The sequence below is a fragment of the Sphaerodactylus townsendi genome, linkage group LG03, assembly GCF_021028975.2.
Source record: "Sphaerodactylus townsendi isolate TG3544 linkage group LG03, MPM_Stown_v2.3, whole genome shotgun sequence".
Taxonomy (NCBI): Eukaryota; Metazoa; Chordata; class Lepidosauria; order Squamata; family Sphaerodactylidae; genus Sphaerodactylus; species Sphaerodactylus townsendi.
The window spans coordinates 25,024,781-25,043,149 of record NC_059427.1 but is presented as its reverse complement, the minus strand read 5'-3'; the positions used below and the strand labels follow the sequence as shown (position 1 = coordinate 25,043,149).

Below are 18,369 nucleotides of genomic sequence, written 5' to 3'. Positions count from 1 at the left end.
TATTAGATAAATAAACATCTAAGGAAATAACTAAAATATTTCCACTGATCTCCAGGACAAATTGAGCTCTGAACCCTTGAGCCATATTAAGGTGGATATGATCAGGGACTGGTCCTGGCCCCAGTGCTGTTCAACATCTTTATAAATGATTTGGATGAAGGAATAGAGGGGAGGCATATTAAATTTGCAGATGATACTAAGCTGGGAGGGGTAGCAAAGATGGTGGACAGAATCAGGATACAAGATGATCTTGACAGACTGGAAAACTGGGCAAAAAGTAGTAAAGTAAATCTCAGCAGGACTCTAGAACACATCTAATATTCCACCATAGTTGTTCATTGCAGTAGTTCTCAGGGAAGCTCTCCTACTCTTCCTAATTGTATCATCAGATGGTTCCCTGAAACACATGTTAAGAGTCCCTGGTGGAATCACTTGATTAGAATCTGGAGCCTTAGAAATTGGCATTTCCACAATAAACCATATTTGTTAGTATTAAACAGCAATTGAACGTAGCTATAGATTTTTTTACAATCAAGGGGTGGAGTTCGGGGTGGTGACCCACGTGCCCCACCCACTCCACTGGGGGTGGTGTGCCACCTCCCCAAGCTCTGCCCCCACCTCAGTACTCCGAGGCAGGGGATGGCAGTCTCCCCCCCCTGCCCTGCCCTGCCCCCTGCCTCCTGCCCTCCCCCCCCGGCTGGGAGCTCAGCCATCATCCCCTTCTTCCCTCCACTCCGGGGAGAAGAGATTGCAGTCCCTGGCCTCAGAGAGTTTTTTTTATAAGCACTGAGCCCGGGGAGGGGGGGTGGGGCTTGGGAGGCATGGGCAGGGGGCAGGAGCTTCGGACATGTAATGGGAGGGGGATTGAACCCGTAACCCTCCCCCCCTTACCTATGTCCTTGGTATTAAAAGTATGGACTAATGTATTGAGAAATTAGCATTAAGAGTGGAATGCTAATGGTGAAAAGCGTTTCAAATGATATACTTGGTGATCAGAGTATTATATCTTTTGGTGAGAGGGAGAATGAGCGCACTGTTTTCACAACATACTGGAGTTGGTCAGGTCTTTTATCTGTTTTATTGCAGGGTGGACCATTTGTTGAAATCTTCAGCGCTCAAGGCAAGAATCCTGGAGCAAAATGGAAGATTTTTGGCAGTCCATCAGTAGTTGGAAAAGTATGTTTTATGGGGAAATTGTAAGACCTTGGAATATAAACCATAGCAAATGTACATGGAGCTTAAAATTAGAAATTAATGAGGGCTGTGACCTGCCTGTTGAAAAGTTGTCACATTCACTTCCATTACCATGACAGAATAAACGACCACATGAGTTAGCGCTTCATGCCTACTTGCAAATGAGATTTGTCACAGCTATAGTTTTACAGCCAGGAATTTCTAATACAATATGAGGAAGCTTAGAATAGCTTTGCTTTTCCGGTTACCATTGGGTCAAGCCCAGGGCCAGTCGATCTTGTGCTGCTCACACATCTGTATAGAGCACTTATATTTTTAAAAGTCGTTGACAGCTGATGCTGCAGCCAGTAGTCTCACATATCGAAGACAACACGATTCTTAGAACTGGGGAATGTTGACCGTATCTACAATGCCGTCCCCTTTCCTGGGAGTAAGGCCCGGTGTTGAATAACCCTGAGTAGGATACTAAGGAGACCTGCTTGGGACAATACTGCTATCACTTGTGCTTGTTCCTCACATGGCACTTATTTTGTTCTTTAAGTGGCTTCACTGACTTCTGAGCATAGCTATGATCTTTGTCATTTGTGGTTCTGCTGTGTTTGCCGACTTCTGTTTTGTCACTCATAAAGTCTTGGTATCTCATTTATTTATTTATAATTAATTTTATATACCGCCCCTTCCCTGAAGGGCTCTGGGCGGTGCACAACACAAATATAGCAACACCAGTAGGAGCACACAGACAAAATACAAATTATAAATTAAACAATACAGTGGTACCTCGGTTTTTGTCGATAATTTGTCCGAATAGGATCAACGAAAACCGAAATCGACGAAAACAGAGGCAAGCTTTCCCATAGGAATCAATATAATTTCAATTAATCCGTTCTGACACTCTAAAAAACGTGCAAAAACATGGTTTTCATGAATAAACAGACTGTTTAATACTGGAAACAATGGCAAACTGTAACATTAAGTGGATAATCATTATTCTGTGCACAGTAAATCAACATCTGAGCATGCAACAGGAACATTTAATGTCCATTTGTGGTACATTTTTTGTTCTGTTTTGAAGGACCTTTAGGATTCTTCCATTCTTGGTCTAAAATGAAAGGGATTGCAAACCCTTAACAAATAGTTCCAGTGTAAACAATACAAAGCGAGTCCCTTTGCAAAGAGTGCAGAAAGCACTGCGGAAAGAGCCCGCTTTGCGAAGCCAAAGGCACTTCGAAAGCAAAGCCAACTTTAAGAGAGCTTCCAAGCACACGCAATAGCACCAAAGCCAATGACGCATAAAACCCCAACTTGCAGGGACTTTGAAAATATAAGCCTCTGAATGGATTCCACACTCTGGAAGATCACAGGCAGGCTCTGGATGCTCACAGAATAAGCCACTGAGCAGGAAGTCACACACAGGAAATGGCTAGGCAGGAACAACTTGCCGAGGATCATGGCAGGGACCATCACGAAACCGAAAAGCGAAGCAAAGGAACCAATCCCGGCGAAAACCAGGAGACAAATTTTTACCCAGAAAAGAGAGCGAGAAACCCGAAGGGCAGGCGAAACCCACAGAGAGTCCAAGCGAAAACCGAGGTACCACTGTATAGGCTCCGTTAGCCATAACACTAAAACCCATTTAAAATACAGCATTCAATACAAATTTATCTGCGTCCACATTTAAAACCCTCATTAAAAAATCCTCCCAAGGAGGGGGAACAGGAAATGTCTGCCTGTTAGGCTGCTGTTGAATGAACTGGATCAGGACATACCCCCCAAGGAGGGGGTATGGTATTCCAGCCAGTGCCAGTATTTCTAGATTATTTTCCCCCACTCTACAATAGTAAAAAGATATTCTTCTCTAAATCTGATTGCCTTAGTTGGATAGAAATTATACTTCTGAAAGAATGAATATCTCTTAGGTTAAATAGTTAATTTTTTCCCCTTGTTTTGAGAGAAAAATCTTTTCTGGAAAGCTTTGATTGTAGCCATGCCTTTAGTAGAGTACATTAGCTTCAAAAGTTGGGCTCAATTTAGAAATGTACTTTGGCAAATGTTAATGTCCTTATAGTGGCCTTGTAGGTCAAATCTGACTTTCTGAGTCCTTCCTCCTCTCAGCATGGTAATTTCCTACTCAGGGGGAAAGTTATTATGAATAACAATGTTCAGTACAGAAGTTCTGCGCTTAGACAAGCTAATATACTTCCTACTGGTATTTATTTATTCAAAGTATTTCTATCTCACCTTTCTATGGTTGTATTCAAGGTGGCTTACAAAACAAAGTAAAATGCAATATAATACAGCAGCATATACAATAGTAAAACCAGCAACAATAAAACCCAATAAAATCATACCATACCATAAAAAAATCAAGCTTACCATAAAATGCACCTATACAACCTAAATCACTGCTTACTAAAATCTAAATGCAAGAAGCTGTTCAAAATAAAAACGTCTTCAACTGACGATGGAAGGAGAGCAAGGAAGAAAGCACACTAGGCTTCCATAGGAAGAACATTCGAAAATTTGGGGGCCACCACTGAGATGACTCTCTCCTGGGTCCCTACCAGATGGACTGATGGGATGGAGAGAGAGCCCACCCCAGATGACCTTGGTAAACTGGCAGATTTATATGGGAATAGGCGGTCCTTCAGGTAATGCTCAGGAAATGTCTGCCTGTTAGGCTGCTGTTGAAGGAACTGGATCAGGACAGGAAACCAACATTTTTGATGAAATGGGAGATTGTATCCTGGAATCTTCTTTCCGGTTGCCATGACTTTTTGCTGGTGAGGTTAGGTTTTAGTGCAGTTCTATCATATTAAAATTTGCATTTTCAGAGTTACTGGTTCACTATCTTTTAATCGAGAGTGCAAGGCCTTGACACTTATTTTACATTTGTAAAGTAACATTTTACAAAGCCATGACGCTTGACTTTGCTGCTCAGGATTTACTAGTTGTGCCAGGCATCTCTCAGAAGAAAACAGCTGCTAAACTTCTACTTCTTGATCTAAACCAGTGGTGGCGAACCTATGGCACGGGTGCCAGAGGGGGCACTTGGAGTCCTCTCTGTGGGCACGCATGCACAGAGTTCATGTGGGGGCCCCCAGAAAAATCACCCCCATACACACACACATCTAGGCTGGCCTGGGCAGAATCCTTTACCTGGGAGTAAGCTCGGTTGCTGGCAGTGGGGCTTGCTTCTGAGTAAACCCTCATAGGGTCATGATTCACCCATTTGAAGCGTTGCACAGTTGCTTCACCAAGCTTACTCCTGAGTAACGCGCACCTTGGAGCCAACTGTTTTTTCTAAACTAAAACCTCAGTATTCAGGTTAAATTGTCGTGTTGCCACTTTGCAATAAATACATGGGTTTTGGGTTGCAATTTGTGCACTCAGTCTCGAAAAGGTTCGCCATCACTGATCTAAACCAAACACCCTATTTTCATAACTTTAACAGAAGCTGCCTGTCTTTTCTTTTATTGTTTGCCTGTGCTAGGCTGGCTGCCTTACAAAAGTCATGTATTTGCGGTGAAGTCGGTCTTTTGTTGAACAGCATTAGGTGCCTTGATTTTGGTGATAATGACATGCTCTTTATTTGGCTCATTGTGCCGATCACAGGAGTTCGATAAGGAAGTGAAAGGCTTTGTATTTGTTCTGGAAGGAAGCAGTCAAACCAACAAGATGCAGCTTCCCAAGGAAATAAAGCAAACACGTAAGTATACAGTTATTATGTGTATACACAGTGTGTAATAATACTGAAAACATTGTTAGGTATTGATTGTTAAACTAATACTGTGCCGCAAACATAGGTTTATCTTGTGTCAAGCTAGTTTTTCATCTGTTGCTGGAAGAACCTATAATCTTTCCCATTTAGAATTATATTTGCTCAAATGGTTTAGTTGCATATAAACCTACCAAGTAAAAGTAAGTAAAGATTGCTTCCATTTTGCCCAATCTTTTGCCTGGTGAGGCCAGATGAGCAACACTTACTGCTTGACTGATAATACATGTGCCCTGATTGGCTCCTTTTCCTATTGAATGTACAGAAGAATCTACAATATTGTCTTCAGTTTTACAAGCTCTGCCTGAAAGAAAACTGTTCCTGTAGCTATTCATATGGCATCCAACTTCATCCGTATTGTCATTCTCAAACCTTATGAAGCAAGACTCACTTTTAAACTTACACTACCACTGCCATGCCAAAGATGGCTTGAAATGAATTGGGCTGAAGGTGGGGAGGTGGAAGGAACGTGGCTGCCCTGTCCTTTGTTCTCCTTTTCCTGCTCTGGGAGAAAGGGACCCCCAGAGTTTCTTCTCCCATTTTAAGGGTTTTGAGCCTTGCAGTATACCAGCACGAAAGTAATGGCCCACAGAGGGGGAGGTCCAGGAAGTCGTTTGGACTTGGTGGGAACTATATTTCCCAGGGTCTCCTGTAGTCCCCAGTCCCCAATCAGTTTCAGCCTGGAAGGGAACACAGGCAAGGCCTCTTCTCAAGCCTGCTGCATTTGTCAAAGTAAGTGTGTGTGTGGGGGGGGGCGTCACGGTGGGGGGGGGATCACTGACATGTATAAGTCGAGGGGGGCATTTTTCAGCCTTAAAAAAGGACTGAAAAACTCGACTTATCCGTGAGTATATACGGTACTCCCCTTTACAAAGTATTTGACTTCTGGAGAGCCAAATGTTTTTCTACCCTGTTGCCAAACTTAACAGAGTGACAGGCGAGATCTGAATTTTGACAAATCACTGTGGCCAGCTGTGAAGGTTAACAAAGCATTATTCTGATCCATTTTGATGAAAGCTGTTCATGCCTTTTTTTTCCCCTCAGAAAATTTCAGTTATTGTATCACAGCTTGATTTGTACAAAAGGGCTGCCAAGGATCAGCCTTCGCCGAATGCCCTCCTAGGGTACAACAGATTGATTGATGGTGTTCATTTGTTGTTTGCGGCCTAGGCATGTTCCCTCCAGGAAAATACTTATGTTGCAGTGATGCTAGTTTCTTACCACTCATATACAAATATGTATATTTGTGGAGTAAATATATTTTCCTTCCTGAGCCAACCAAATGAAAATGATATATCTGATATTGGAATAATCAGTTTAGTTTTGTGTTCAGAGTAATCAGTTTAGTTTTGGGTGCCACAGTTTAGGAAGGATGTTGATAAGCAAGAATGAATTCAGGGTGGGGCAGAGAAGCGGGTGATGGGTTTGGAGACCCGCTGTCATACATGACAGCTGGTGGTGCTTGAACCTATAGCCGCGGAAGGTGCCAGAGGCCAGGTGGCACTCGGGGAGCCTTCTCTGGTAGGCATGGCGTGCACAGAGTTCATCGTATGTGGAGAGAAGTCGCCCCACCTTTTACCTGCATCCTAGGCTGGCCTATGAGCCGTTGGAGCCGCGACATGTAGGAAGTAACGCCTGTTAAATTAACAATTTAAAGAGCCCACTGATTTTTTTCATGTAGGGAGAATTAAAGCACAATCCTTTACCTGGGAGTAAGCTCAATTGCTGGCAATGGGGCTTGCTTCTAAACCCTCCTAGAGTTGTGATTCACCCATTCGAAGCGTTGCACGATTGCTTCAAAGCAAAGCCACTGACTACCACCAAGCTTACTCCCAAGTAATGCACGCCTTAGAGCCAACTGTTTTTCTAAACTAAAACCTTGGTATTCAGGTTAAATTGCCGTGTTAGCATTGTTAGCGATAAATAAGTGGGTTTTGGGTTGCAGTTTGGGCACTCGGTCTTGAAAAGGTTCACCATCACTGTCCTATGATGAGCAGTTAAAGGGGTTGGAAAACATTGAAGAGGAGACGCTTGTGAGATTATATAATTGCCACCTTCCGATACCTAAAGCATAGGTGTCAAACTCGCAGCCCTCCAGATGTTATGGACTACAGTCCCATCATCCCCTACCAGCATGATGCTGTCAGGGGATGATGGGAACTGTAGTCCATTACATCTGGAGGGCTGTGAGTTTGACACCTGTGATCTAAAGGGATGCCGTACAGATCAGGTAATTGTTTTTTGGGGAGCCAGCATAGTGTGGTTAAGAGCAGGAGAACCGGGTTTGATTCCCTGCTTTGCCACTTTAGCTGTGGAAGCTTATCTGGTGAACTAGATTAGCCTGTGCACTCCCACACACGCCAGCTGGGTGAAGCTTATCTGGTGAACTAGATTAGTCTGTGCACTCCCACACACGCCAGCTGGGTGACCTTGGGCTAGTCACAGTTCTTCAGAGCTCTGTCAGCCCCACCTACCTCGCAGGGTGTTTGTTGTGAGGGGGGAAGGGAAAGGAGTTTGTAAGCCCCTTTGAGTCTCCTTGCAGGAGAGAAAGCGGGGATATAAATCCATTTCTTCTTCTTCAATCATGTTGGATGACCAGACTTGGACTAATGGATATAAACTAGACAGCAAAGGAGGGTTCATCTAAATCCGAGAAAGGATTTCCTGTTGGTGAGGTATATTTGACACTGCGCACAGTCTCCCTCAGGAGGTGGCGGATTTTTCATTGTTGGAGGTTACTATTACCTATTCTGGAGGTTACTAATACCTATTCAATGATATTATCATTGTAATTCCTGTACTGGCAGAGTGTTGAACTGGAAGACCCTTGTGGTTCCTTCCGATTCAGAGTAAATAAATTTCCATGTGAACTATTGCTTCCTTGAGCTAGGCCTTTCCTGTCTCTTATATAGAGGGCACATCATGTTTTGACTTTTTTCTCCCGAGGAAAAGGAAGACTAGGAAGATTGACAATAACCTGTAGGATAGAGTATTCCTACAGGAAATTCCCCATTCAAAGAATATAACACACCATCTAGTTATGTTTATTCAGCAGACCATTGTCACAGCAACCCTGTTTCCCCGAATATAAGACATCCCTGGAAAATAAGACATAGTAGAGGTTTTGCTGAAGTGCAAAATATAAGGCATTCCCCAAAAGTAAGACGTAGCAAAGTTTTTGTTTGGAAGCATGCCCGACGAACAGAACACATAAATATAAGACATCCCCTGAAAATAAGACATAGCGCATCTTTGGGAGCAAAAATTAATATAAGACACTGTCTTATTTTCGGGGAAACACGGTAGAACTGTTGAGATTATTCTACGCTAATTTAGCCCCAGGTACATGCGAAGGGCTGAGGCTGAATGAACAAAGTAGCCAGTCTCTCTGTATTTGTAGCTTCACTAGAGCTTGACTTTGAGCCTTTTTCAGATACTGGTACCAAGCCCTGGTTTGTAGTGATCCAAAGCCCAAACTGTCTGGAATTCTGGTTTTCTGTATCTGAGAAAGAAAATGCCTCTGAAAAAGTACAGTCTAACTTTCCTTGGCCCTTGAAATTAGTTGAGTCAGCCTTTCCCGATATCTAGAGTTGGGAGGCAGGACGGAAAGAAGCAGACAAACCCTATTACCTCTAGAACCTTTCTTTTTTACAACTAAACTCTGACAACAGCTGTGAAAATGTGCCCAAGGTATGTCCTGAAATAAAGGCTAATGTTGAGCATCAACATCCTGCCTGAGATTAGAAGGCGGGATGGAAATTTTGGAAATTGAGACGGAAGAAGTACGATCCTATCTGTTAGTCATATCACATCTGCTTATTGTGCCACTAAATATTTTCAGTGGGAGTCGCAGTAACAAATGGGGTTGTAGCAGTGAGTTACAGCAAAGCTTCGTAAGGAAATAGTCTCCAATAAATAATGTCATTTTCCTGTATTCAGAATGTTCTTTTAAAAACAGTTTCACAGCTTGTGTTTACGATTTCTAGAGCGCAGTTATCTTTTGTTTTTTGTTTTTGTTTTTTAAACAAAGATTTGGAAAATGAGCCATTTAACATAATTTAGGAATGTTGGCTGTGTTTTGGAACCAGAGGGATAATAATTGGAGAGATAACTGGAAGGCAGCCAAATGTTAAGTGCCATTCTCTCAAGCGAGAGGGCTTAGCCCCCGTTTCTGCCACTGTGGTGCTATCAGTCTGCCTCTAAGCACTGCAGACCGCCCGGCTTTATGTTTGCTTCAGCGAAAAGACACCCGTCCGAATACAAAGTTAGCTTTTGTTTTCCTTGGCCACCAAACCAGTGGAGGCCTTTGTAAGTAAAAACTGGGTACAAAATTCTTATCTTTTTAACGGAAATAATAAGCTACTTTTCAGCACTGAAGAAACGCACTGTAAGCTGATAAGGGAAAGTTAGCACTCTCATATTGTCTTTTAATATGATAAATATGATTTGTGCAAGCTTTCTGTGAAACACTAGATCAGTGGTGGCGAACCTACAGCCTGAGTGCCAGAGGTGGCACTCAGAGCCCTCTCTGTGGGCACGCGCACAGAGTTCAGCACCCTCACCCCCCCCCCCCACACACACATCTAGGCTGGCCTGGGACACTGGGCACAATACCCCGCAGCGAGCAGGGAGGGCTGGCGGGCTTGGTGCCTGTGCTCTGGGTGGCTGATGCCCGAGTGGGGGGCAGAGGAAGCGGAGATGCTAGAGAGGTGCAGAGTGGTGTGCGCGGGACTTGGGGTGCCCACAAGACTAAAACGTCAGTATTCAGGTTAAATTGCCGTGTTGGCACTTTGCGATAAATAAGTGAGTTTTGGGTTGCACTTTGGGCACTCGGTCTTGAAAAGGTTCGCCATCACTGCACTAGGTTATACAACCATTGGGGCTGCCCATTGAGTGCAGGTTGCAATTCTTTTGTAATTCTTGGGGTAGGAGCTGTAAATTAAAAAAAAAACTTGAAAATTTCTGGGTTTCTAGCTGCAATTCATTTGCTTGTGCAAGTAGAGTTCAAAGGGTGGCTCCAGGCAGCAGGTAACATAACACTGAATTCTTCATAAAACGTAGCAATGTCCATCATCCCCATAGGTAAAATCACAGTATTGTGTTTCACTGAAAGTAAATAACTTACAAGGGGGAGGGGCTTAATTGCTGCTGTTTCATGACTGCTTTTACTGGAAAACAAGTAGTTAAAGCTCCATCCCCACCCCCACCCCAGAAAAGAACTGATTGAGGATCCTTTCAGGAGTTTGAGTGAAAAAGATGTATTATTTTAGGCTGAAAAGTAGAAATTGCATTAAGACTGCTGAGGAAAAAAAACTTAAAGGGACAAAAAACCCAGGGAAGTTTGAATAGCACTTTTCAGTACATATTTGCCCAGGAAGAAGAGTTTGGATTTATATCCTCCCTTTCTCTCCTGCGAGGAGACTCAAAGGGGCTTACAATCTCCTTGCCCTTCCCCCCTCACAACAAACATCCTGTGAGGTGGGTGGGGCTGAGAGAGCTCAGAAAAGCTGTGACTAGCCCAAGGTCACCCAGCTGGCGTGTGTGGGAGTGTACAGGCTAATCCGAATTCCCCAGATAAGCCTCCACAGCTCAGGCAGAAGAGCGGGAAATCAAACCCGGTTCCTCCAGATCAGAGTGCACCTGCTCTTAGCCACTACACCACTGCTGCTCCCTGCATGATAGGCCTATGTCTGTTCCAGAATAAACGTGTCATGTGGAAGCGACCCCACATAGCTGTTCCCTGCTGTCTCTGCAGAAACTTATTTAAACCCAGAAATGTTCAAGTTCATTTTCAAGTTTGCAGCCCCAAAATGTGAAGGTTAAAATTGTGTTCTCCTTCCAGTCACATTTTAACCCTTGCACTTCTGGGCTTGTTTTGTAGGGGGGGGAGAGTCATGCCGAACTTACAATTGTAATGATGGCTCTGTGGAATTTTCTTAGGGCTGTGCTCTGGTTCCCCCATTCCTTCAGTGGGGACGTAGAATTACTTTAATTAAAGCTCTCAGTTGTAAATACTGGAAAAGCTGGACGTCACTCAAAATATATTTTGCACTTATATGTTATCAGCCTTGTTGTTTGATTGCTGTATGATATGTTTGGTTAAAGGGAATGTTCCAGTATTTCTTCGGCAGTGTTTTTAATTACAAATCAACTTTCCAAACGTTGCCAATATGAGAAATGATGCATTTTAAAGTGTGCCACAGCACTAATGCTTGTGGAATTGATGAATTTTAAATTTCTGTAACATAATTTTCAGAACTCTAAATATTTAATTCATCTTTTATGAGAAATGGAACTCAGATGTTTGCAGGATTGAAATAAAGTGCTTCGGCTTAATTTAAGGACTCTTAATTGCTAAGGCCTCATTGGAGTTGCTGTGTTAGAAGCTGCTTAATTTGAATTACCATTTCTCTTCATTTGCCATGAATTGTAGAGATGTTCTGACTTTTAGTATTACATCTTTATCTTGTGTGCTGGTTCTTGCATATTTTAAACCAAAATATAAAAATAAACGTTAATACTTTTATAAATATATTGAAGAAAGTTCATTAAAGTTGTATGAAACATATGAGGCAGTCCTTTGACTCCATTTACTGCTTATGCAAGATGATTCTTGGTGTGACTTAAGTTGACTGCCATCTAGATAGATAGATGGATGGATGGATGGGTGGGTGGGTGGGTGGGTGGGTGGGTGGGTGGGTGGGTGGGTGGATGGATGGATGGATGGATGGATGGATGGATGGATGGATGGATGGATGGATGATGGATGGATGGATGGATGGATGGATGGATGGATGGATGGATGGATGGATGGATGGATGGATGGATGGATGGATGGATGGATGGATGGATTGATGAGATAGATCGATGATGGATGGATGGATGGATGGATGGATGGATGGATGGATGGATGGATGGATGGATGGATGGATGGATGGATGGATGGATGGATGGATGGATGGATGGATGGATGGATGGATGGATATCAGGTTGCACTTTCTTTGAAGTATGCGTACCAAGAGCTGGATTCCATTGATTTCAGTTGTCTTAGAGAACATGCATTGTATCTTGCTCTGTATCTGTAATAGCAAAATGAGATATATCCTATCCTTCTATATCCTTCTTAAATCCTCCAGCAGGTCTTGTGACCTCTCCACACCTGGTGAAATGTTATGGACAAAATTTTATGGGGCACAGGGACTGCAGCAAAGTGGGGGAATTGAGCAAAATAGCCTCAGCTTCACCTGATCTCTTCTGTTACTTGCTCCCCAACCTTTCACAGCTTTTTGACAAGGCTTCTGTGACTTTCAAGAGGGGAGAATTCAAGTTACTGTTGAGAGAAAGGGAAGGCAGGGAAGATGATCTGCTTGCATTCATAGTTCATAGGCTCCATCCTTTAGCTGTTTTGTAGGATTTCTTCTGGAAAAATTTCCAGCCATTGACATACTTGAACATGTTCTATCATATCCCCTTGAATCTCCAAAATGGTTTAAGATTTGGTTCTCCACTGAACCTTTGGAGAGATGCTTGCTAAGTGAGATAGGATTGAGCTGAAGTAATATTAGAGCTTGTGATTTCTCCTGACAGTGGCGAAGCTCCAAGGGGCCGGGGGTGTGTGCACCAGGCGCACACCTGGGGGGCACGGAAAATTGCCCCCAGGCCCCTCCCCCTTTCCCATTTCCCCCTCCCCCTCCGTGCCCCCCACGGTGCCCCCCTTTCCTGCTTCCCACACTTACCTTAGTTCTTTTCCTTTTTAACTTTTTCAGGCTGCAAAAGGCCTGTTCACAGTAAAAATGTTCTGAGGAACTACAATTCCCAGGAGACCTTGGGGCTCACAAGGTCTCCTGGGAAGTATAGTTCCCATCAGGCCGTTTTTACGGAGAACAGGCCTTTTGCAGCCTGAAAAAAGTTCTCAAAAAGGAAAGGAACTAAAAGAGAATAGATGTGTGGAAGGGGGGCTTATTTTTCGTGGGGGAGTGCTCTATGAGGGGAGGGTGCTCACGAGGGGGGGGGAATATATAAAATCTGCGCCGGGCGCAGTTTGGCCCAGCTATGCCTCTGCCTCCTGACTAAAACTTTGAGGATGATAGTGCCTGGGATCCAGAGACTAGCAAGAAAATGGGATCCAGGGTCTAGTAAGAAAATAAAAGAACACAGGCTAGATTATTAGAAGAGGGGGGCACAAGTCAAAAAGGGAATGGTGGAAGCAATAGTACAGCAGGAAGCTTTCATTACTTGAAAGAAATGGAGTGTACAAATGCAGGGTATTTATATGAGGCTGAGAGGTTTCATGCCAATAGTCATCTGGCATTTACAAGGATGACTTGTAAATGATCAGTCTGTAATCTTTTTAAATTAGCAATCCCAGGATGGTGGTCAGACAGGTTTATTTTGGTCTGGTATGTTACACTAAAATACTTTCTGTTGCCATGATTCCTCAAAACACTCTGGCTTTTCTATGCGGAACACTAATTTTGCAAAAGATTTGGTCTCCACTTCTCTAAACTACCATTTGTGTTTTAAACGTTCTGATTGGATCAAAGCCTCCGTTGTCTGTAGCTGCCCCAATCTGGATTCTGTTGTGTGATGAATTTCGTGAGAGCATCTAATAAAGTTTAAATTTGTCATCTGTGTGAGCAATTAATATGTGCTTTTGCAGGAACATGCCTGTGATTCTTTAGATTTATTTGTATTGGTCTTTGTAGAATACACTTTTTTGTGTGCACTGTCAACATCATGAAAAACTATAAATAAAATAATTAGGTTATTTTTTCCTTTCTTTCTGCTAAGGCTTCCACCAGCTCCACCCACCAATTAGGTATTTGGAAAAGTACCACTGTTTATTACTGTTTGATTTGATTTCCTTCTGTTGTTTTTCGTCCCTCTTTTCATACGTTGCATGAACAATGGGAAATACTGCAAGTATCAATAGATCATAAATTCTAAAGACTTGTTTATTTGGGATGAGTTCTTAATGTGTTTCTTTGTCTCTTTCTAGTTGGACTGATCCAGCAGTTTCTGGTACTTCAGATTTATGTGCCCTTGGGACAAGACTTCTCTACTGAATTGCTGTAAGATAATACAGAACTTCCTACCATGTTTCTGGGCACTGTAGACACTTGATCAATTTAACCAGTACCAACTTCTATTAATTGTACGTGGCAGCTTTTTGCATTAGGGAGCAGCAACTTATCAAGTTGACACGGAGTAATTAAGCTAATTTGATCGGTATTTTTTAGATCCTGTTTTAAATGTTGTTTTTCACTGAGCATTGGCAAACAGTGTGAAATGTAACTTAAGTATGTTTTAATGGTGAAACTCTGTGGTGATGACTTGATTATCTTGTGCAATTTGAAATGTCACTAACACGTGAAATTACAGTTATCCATTCCACATCATGACTTTCCCCATCCCAGTTTTGATATATCGTGGGTCAGCATAAGAAATTAAATGGGATTTTTTTGGAAGTTTTGCAGAAGCCACAGATGAAACATGAAGACCAGCAGACAGCACAGAAAAAGTTTAGGATCTGATAAACGCATATGTATAGTATTGTGTAATATCAACACGTTTTATATGTATAGTATAAAATATATGTATAGTATTGTACAATATCAACACATTTTATACTTTATTACCATAAATATTATTATTATTTTATTATTTATTTGATTTATTAGACCGCCCTACCCTTGAAGGGCTCAGGGCAGTTTATAGGCAACTATGCACAATACATTACAATTAAAACAATCGAATAATCCCAATTAAAACAATAAATAGAGTAAAAATAGTAGCAGCAATAACTTTTCCATAATTAATTAATTAGATAGATGACGTCCAGTACTAAACCCCGGGAGGGGACTGGCAGATTTTCAGATAAGCCGATGACACATGGGGCTCAGCGGCCAGCCTCCCCAAAAGCCCGGTGGAACAGCTCAGTTTTACAGGCCCTGCGGAACTTCCCAAGGTCCCTCAGGGCCCTAACAGCTGGAGGAAGAGCATTCCACCAGGCAGGGGCCAGGGTCGTAAAAGCCCTGGTCCGGGTGGAGACTAGCCGCATCATAGCGGGACAAGGGACCACCAGCAAATATACACAGTTTATTGTCAAAGGCTTTCACGGCCGGAATCACTGGGGTGCTGTGTGGTTTCCGGGCTGTATGGATCCTCTGAAGATGCCAGCCACAGATGCAGGCGAAACGTCAGGAGAGAATGCTGCTAGAACACGGCCATACAGCCTGGAAACCACACAGCACCCCATACACAATTTATTTTTGAAATTTAAAATGAAAGAAAAAAAAACAGACTTATTTTCTGGTACAAAAGGAGGGGCCAAAAATATTATGCGGAATTCCAGATTGTGGTGGACGGGTGGGGGCACGCCCCTAACCTTAGTGATGTAGGAGGGATAACTGTAGTTTCTGTTCAGCAAGAAAAAAAGGAAATGTTTAACACAAGTTAATTTTGTTACTTCAAAAGAACAAAGATCTTTTATTTTGACTGAAGTTCTTGCTTGTATTAAGTATTCTTGTGTGTTAGAACAACATCAGTTTTATTTAGTTGATTTTGTGGTTTTGAGTTCAAGTTCCATAGATGAATTGGATATGATCATCTAGCAAGCTCAGGACAGCTCTTTTTTAATTTATTTTTATTTATTATTAGTTTTATATACCGCCCTCCCCTGAGGGCTCAGGGCAGTTCACAACAGGTTAATACCAATTCCATAAAAACAGAACCCATTCAAAAATGTGGACGGCGTCTGGCTACCCCCTCTCCCCCTTGTGCCCACAGGAGGCCAGATGACACAGTAGATGTATTTTTAACCAGGCTGGCCAAACGCCTGGCGGAACAGGTCCATCTTGCAGGCCCTGCGGAAACTCTGTAAGTCCCACAGGGCCCTGATCTCCCTAGGGAGCCTGTTCCACCAGGTAGGGGCCAGGGCTGAAAAGGCCCTGCCCCTCGTCGAGGCCAGCCTGATCATTTTTGGGCCAGGGATCACGAGCAGGTCCTCCTCTGAGGAGCAGAGGGGCCTACTGGGGCAATATGGGGAGAGGCATAGTAGTTCACAGAAAAATGTAGGACAAGCTCTAGGCATAGTTCACAGAGAAATGTAGACTGAATGCAGCTACAGCACTTTATTATTTATTAATTCACAACATTTATATCCCGGCCTCCTGCCCTCACAAGGGCCACAGAGATGGCTAACAATTCAATAACAATAAAAATAACAATAATTATAGTTAATTTCTGTCCTTCTTTCCCCATCCAAGTCAGGTGTGGCTAACATCAATACAGTAAATACATACATGGATCATTAATAATGTAATCATAACCCACATGTGTTGATAAAACCTAATTCACCTCCGCTATTTAAAAATGGTCAATTGCTGTAAATGCCATTGCAGCTGTCAGCCACAGGCCTGGTGGAACTGAGCCAATTCCTGTAGGGCCCAGGTCTAATTTAACAGAGAGTTCTACCAGGCCAGGGCCTGTGCCGAGAAAGCCATGGTTCTTGTCAAGGACAGCTGAGTCTTCGGCCACCAGTACATTGTTTCCGGTTGAGCACAGAACTTTTAAGGTATATATTGGAAAAAATGGTCCCGCCTATTCGAAGGTTCAAGACTTGTAAGGGCATTAAAAGTCAATACTAGAACCTTGAACTTAACTTGGAACTCAGTTTGGAGCCAGGGCAGCTGATGGAGCTGCGCTCTCCAAGGGATCCTTGTAAGGACACACTGCCATATTCTGGACCAGTTGTAGCTTCCAGAGCAACTTTAAAGGTAGCCCTCTGTAGATTGAGTTAACGGTAGCCTAGTCTGGAGGTGATCATAGCATGGATCATTACATCATAAAAGTATATTAAAAAACCAACCCCCAAAACATGCATCATAAAAACAATTAAAAACAGAAGACATATACACAAAACATAAAAACAACAATTAAAACATTGTCATGAAGGAGAGATCAATGTGGAAATACCAAATGAGAGAAAAAATGTCTTCAGTCACTTGCGGCAGCAAGCACAGTAATGTGGTGGTGTACATTGTGTGCGCGTGAATAGAGGGAGAAATACTCTATGTCAGTGATGGCGAACCTATGGCACGGGTGCCAGAGGTGGCACTCAGAGCCCTCTCTGTGGGCACGCACACACAGTTTTTGTCATGTGGGGGGTGGAAAATCACCTCCCCCCACACACGCACACAAATCTAGGCTGGCCTGGGCCACTGAGCACGATGTGCACGCATTGCAGTGAGTAGGGAGGACTTGGCTGGCGGGCATGGTGCCTGTGCTCTGGGTGGCTGCTGCTGGGGGGTGGGGCAGAGGAGGCAAAGATGCTAGAGAGGCACCGAGCAGTGTGCACGGGACTTACTGGAGGCTACAGCAGGCTGGCCCCTGCTCGAGCAGGTGGGGCGGAGGAAGAGGGAGCCAACCAGTTTTTTCTAAACTAAAACCTCAGCATTCAGGTTAAATTGCCGGGTTGGCACTTTGCGATAAATAAGTGGGGTTTTGGTTGCAATTTGGGCACTCGGTCTCAAAAAGGTTCGCCATCACTGCTCTATGTACATGCAGATTTTTGCTTGTGTGACACCGCGTCGGTGTGTATAATTTTCAACATGCACAGAGTTGGCACGATTTTTCCTTGGATTTACACACAATATAAAAAAAGATTTTATGTTCATTAAACCCTGTTAAGATTTAGGGTTGCCAGCTGCCCAGGGAAGAAAATGTCCTGTGCCATTATTAGAGGTTTAATGGGATGTTGTTTACCATGCCACAAAAAGCTTCAGCTGCCCATTTCTGCCCATTTAAGCCTCTGCTAAAGGATCAGGACAGTTTTCTCCAGGTCTGGGGGCAGCCTGTGTGACATGTGGCACACGTGAATGATGCATTCCTCCATTCATATATGGTGAAATGTCTATAACAGAAAGGTAACAAATAAGTTTGCACAGCTTCCAGGAAGCAGTTTGGCAGAGCTTAGTGGGTAAAAATATGATGTGGTTCTTGCAAATTGGCAGTAGGAACCTGTGTTGCCCTACACTCAGTCACACACCCATGTCTCCTCTGCAGTGGATGGGGCAGGAACAGTTTTAGACTTCTGTGCACTGAATTACCTTTTTGTTTGAGTCAGTACTGATAGGAAAACATTAGCATATATACTCAAGTATAAGTCGACCCGAATATAACCAGAGGCACCTAATTTTACCACAAAAAAACTGGGAAACTTATTGACTCGCGTATAAGCCTTCGAACTTGACTCAGTAGCAGCTAAAAACAGAAGATTTGGGAGCAAGATGAGACAGAGTTGCTTAATAGAGTTTGCATTAGGGATGAGCAGCTTTCCAGCACTCTAGGAACACAAATGAACCACTGTTTTCCTCCAAATGTGGAATAATTCTGGGATT

At 43.2% G+C, this 18,369-nt stretch overlaps 1 protein-coding gene across 1 annotated transcript in view; it reads left to right on the top strand.

The window, feature by feature from the left end:
- The first annotated feature begins 219 nt into the window (after positions 1 to 219).
- CFAP20DC (CFAP20 domain containing) overlaps positions 220 to 18,369 on the top strand; it is a 195,279-nt gene continuing 177,129 nt past the window's right edge. Inside the window, exons 1-4 of the mRNA XM_048487317.1 lie at positions 220 to 285; positions 1,087 to 1,176; positions 4,807 to 4,900; positions 13,968 to 14,040. Coding sequence (XP_048343274.1) covers positions 220 to 285; positions 1,087 to 1,176; positions 4,807 to 4,900; positions 13,968 to 14,040 — 323 coding nt within the window. The remainder of the gene's footprint in view (positions 286 to 1,086; positions 1,177 to 4,806; positions 4,901 to 13,967; positions 14,041 to 18,369) is intronic.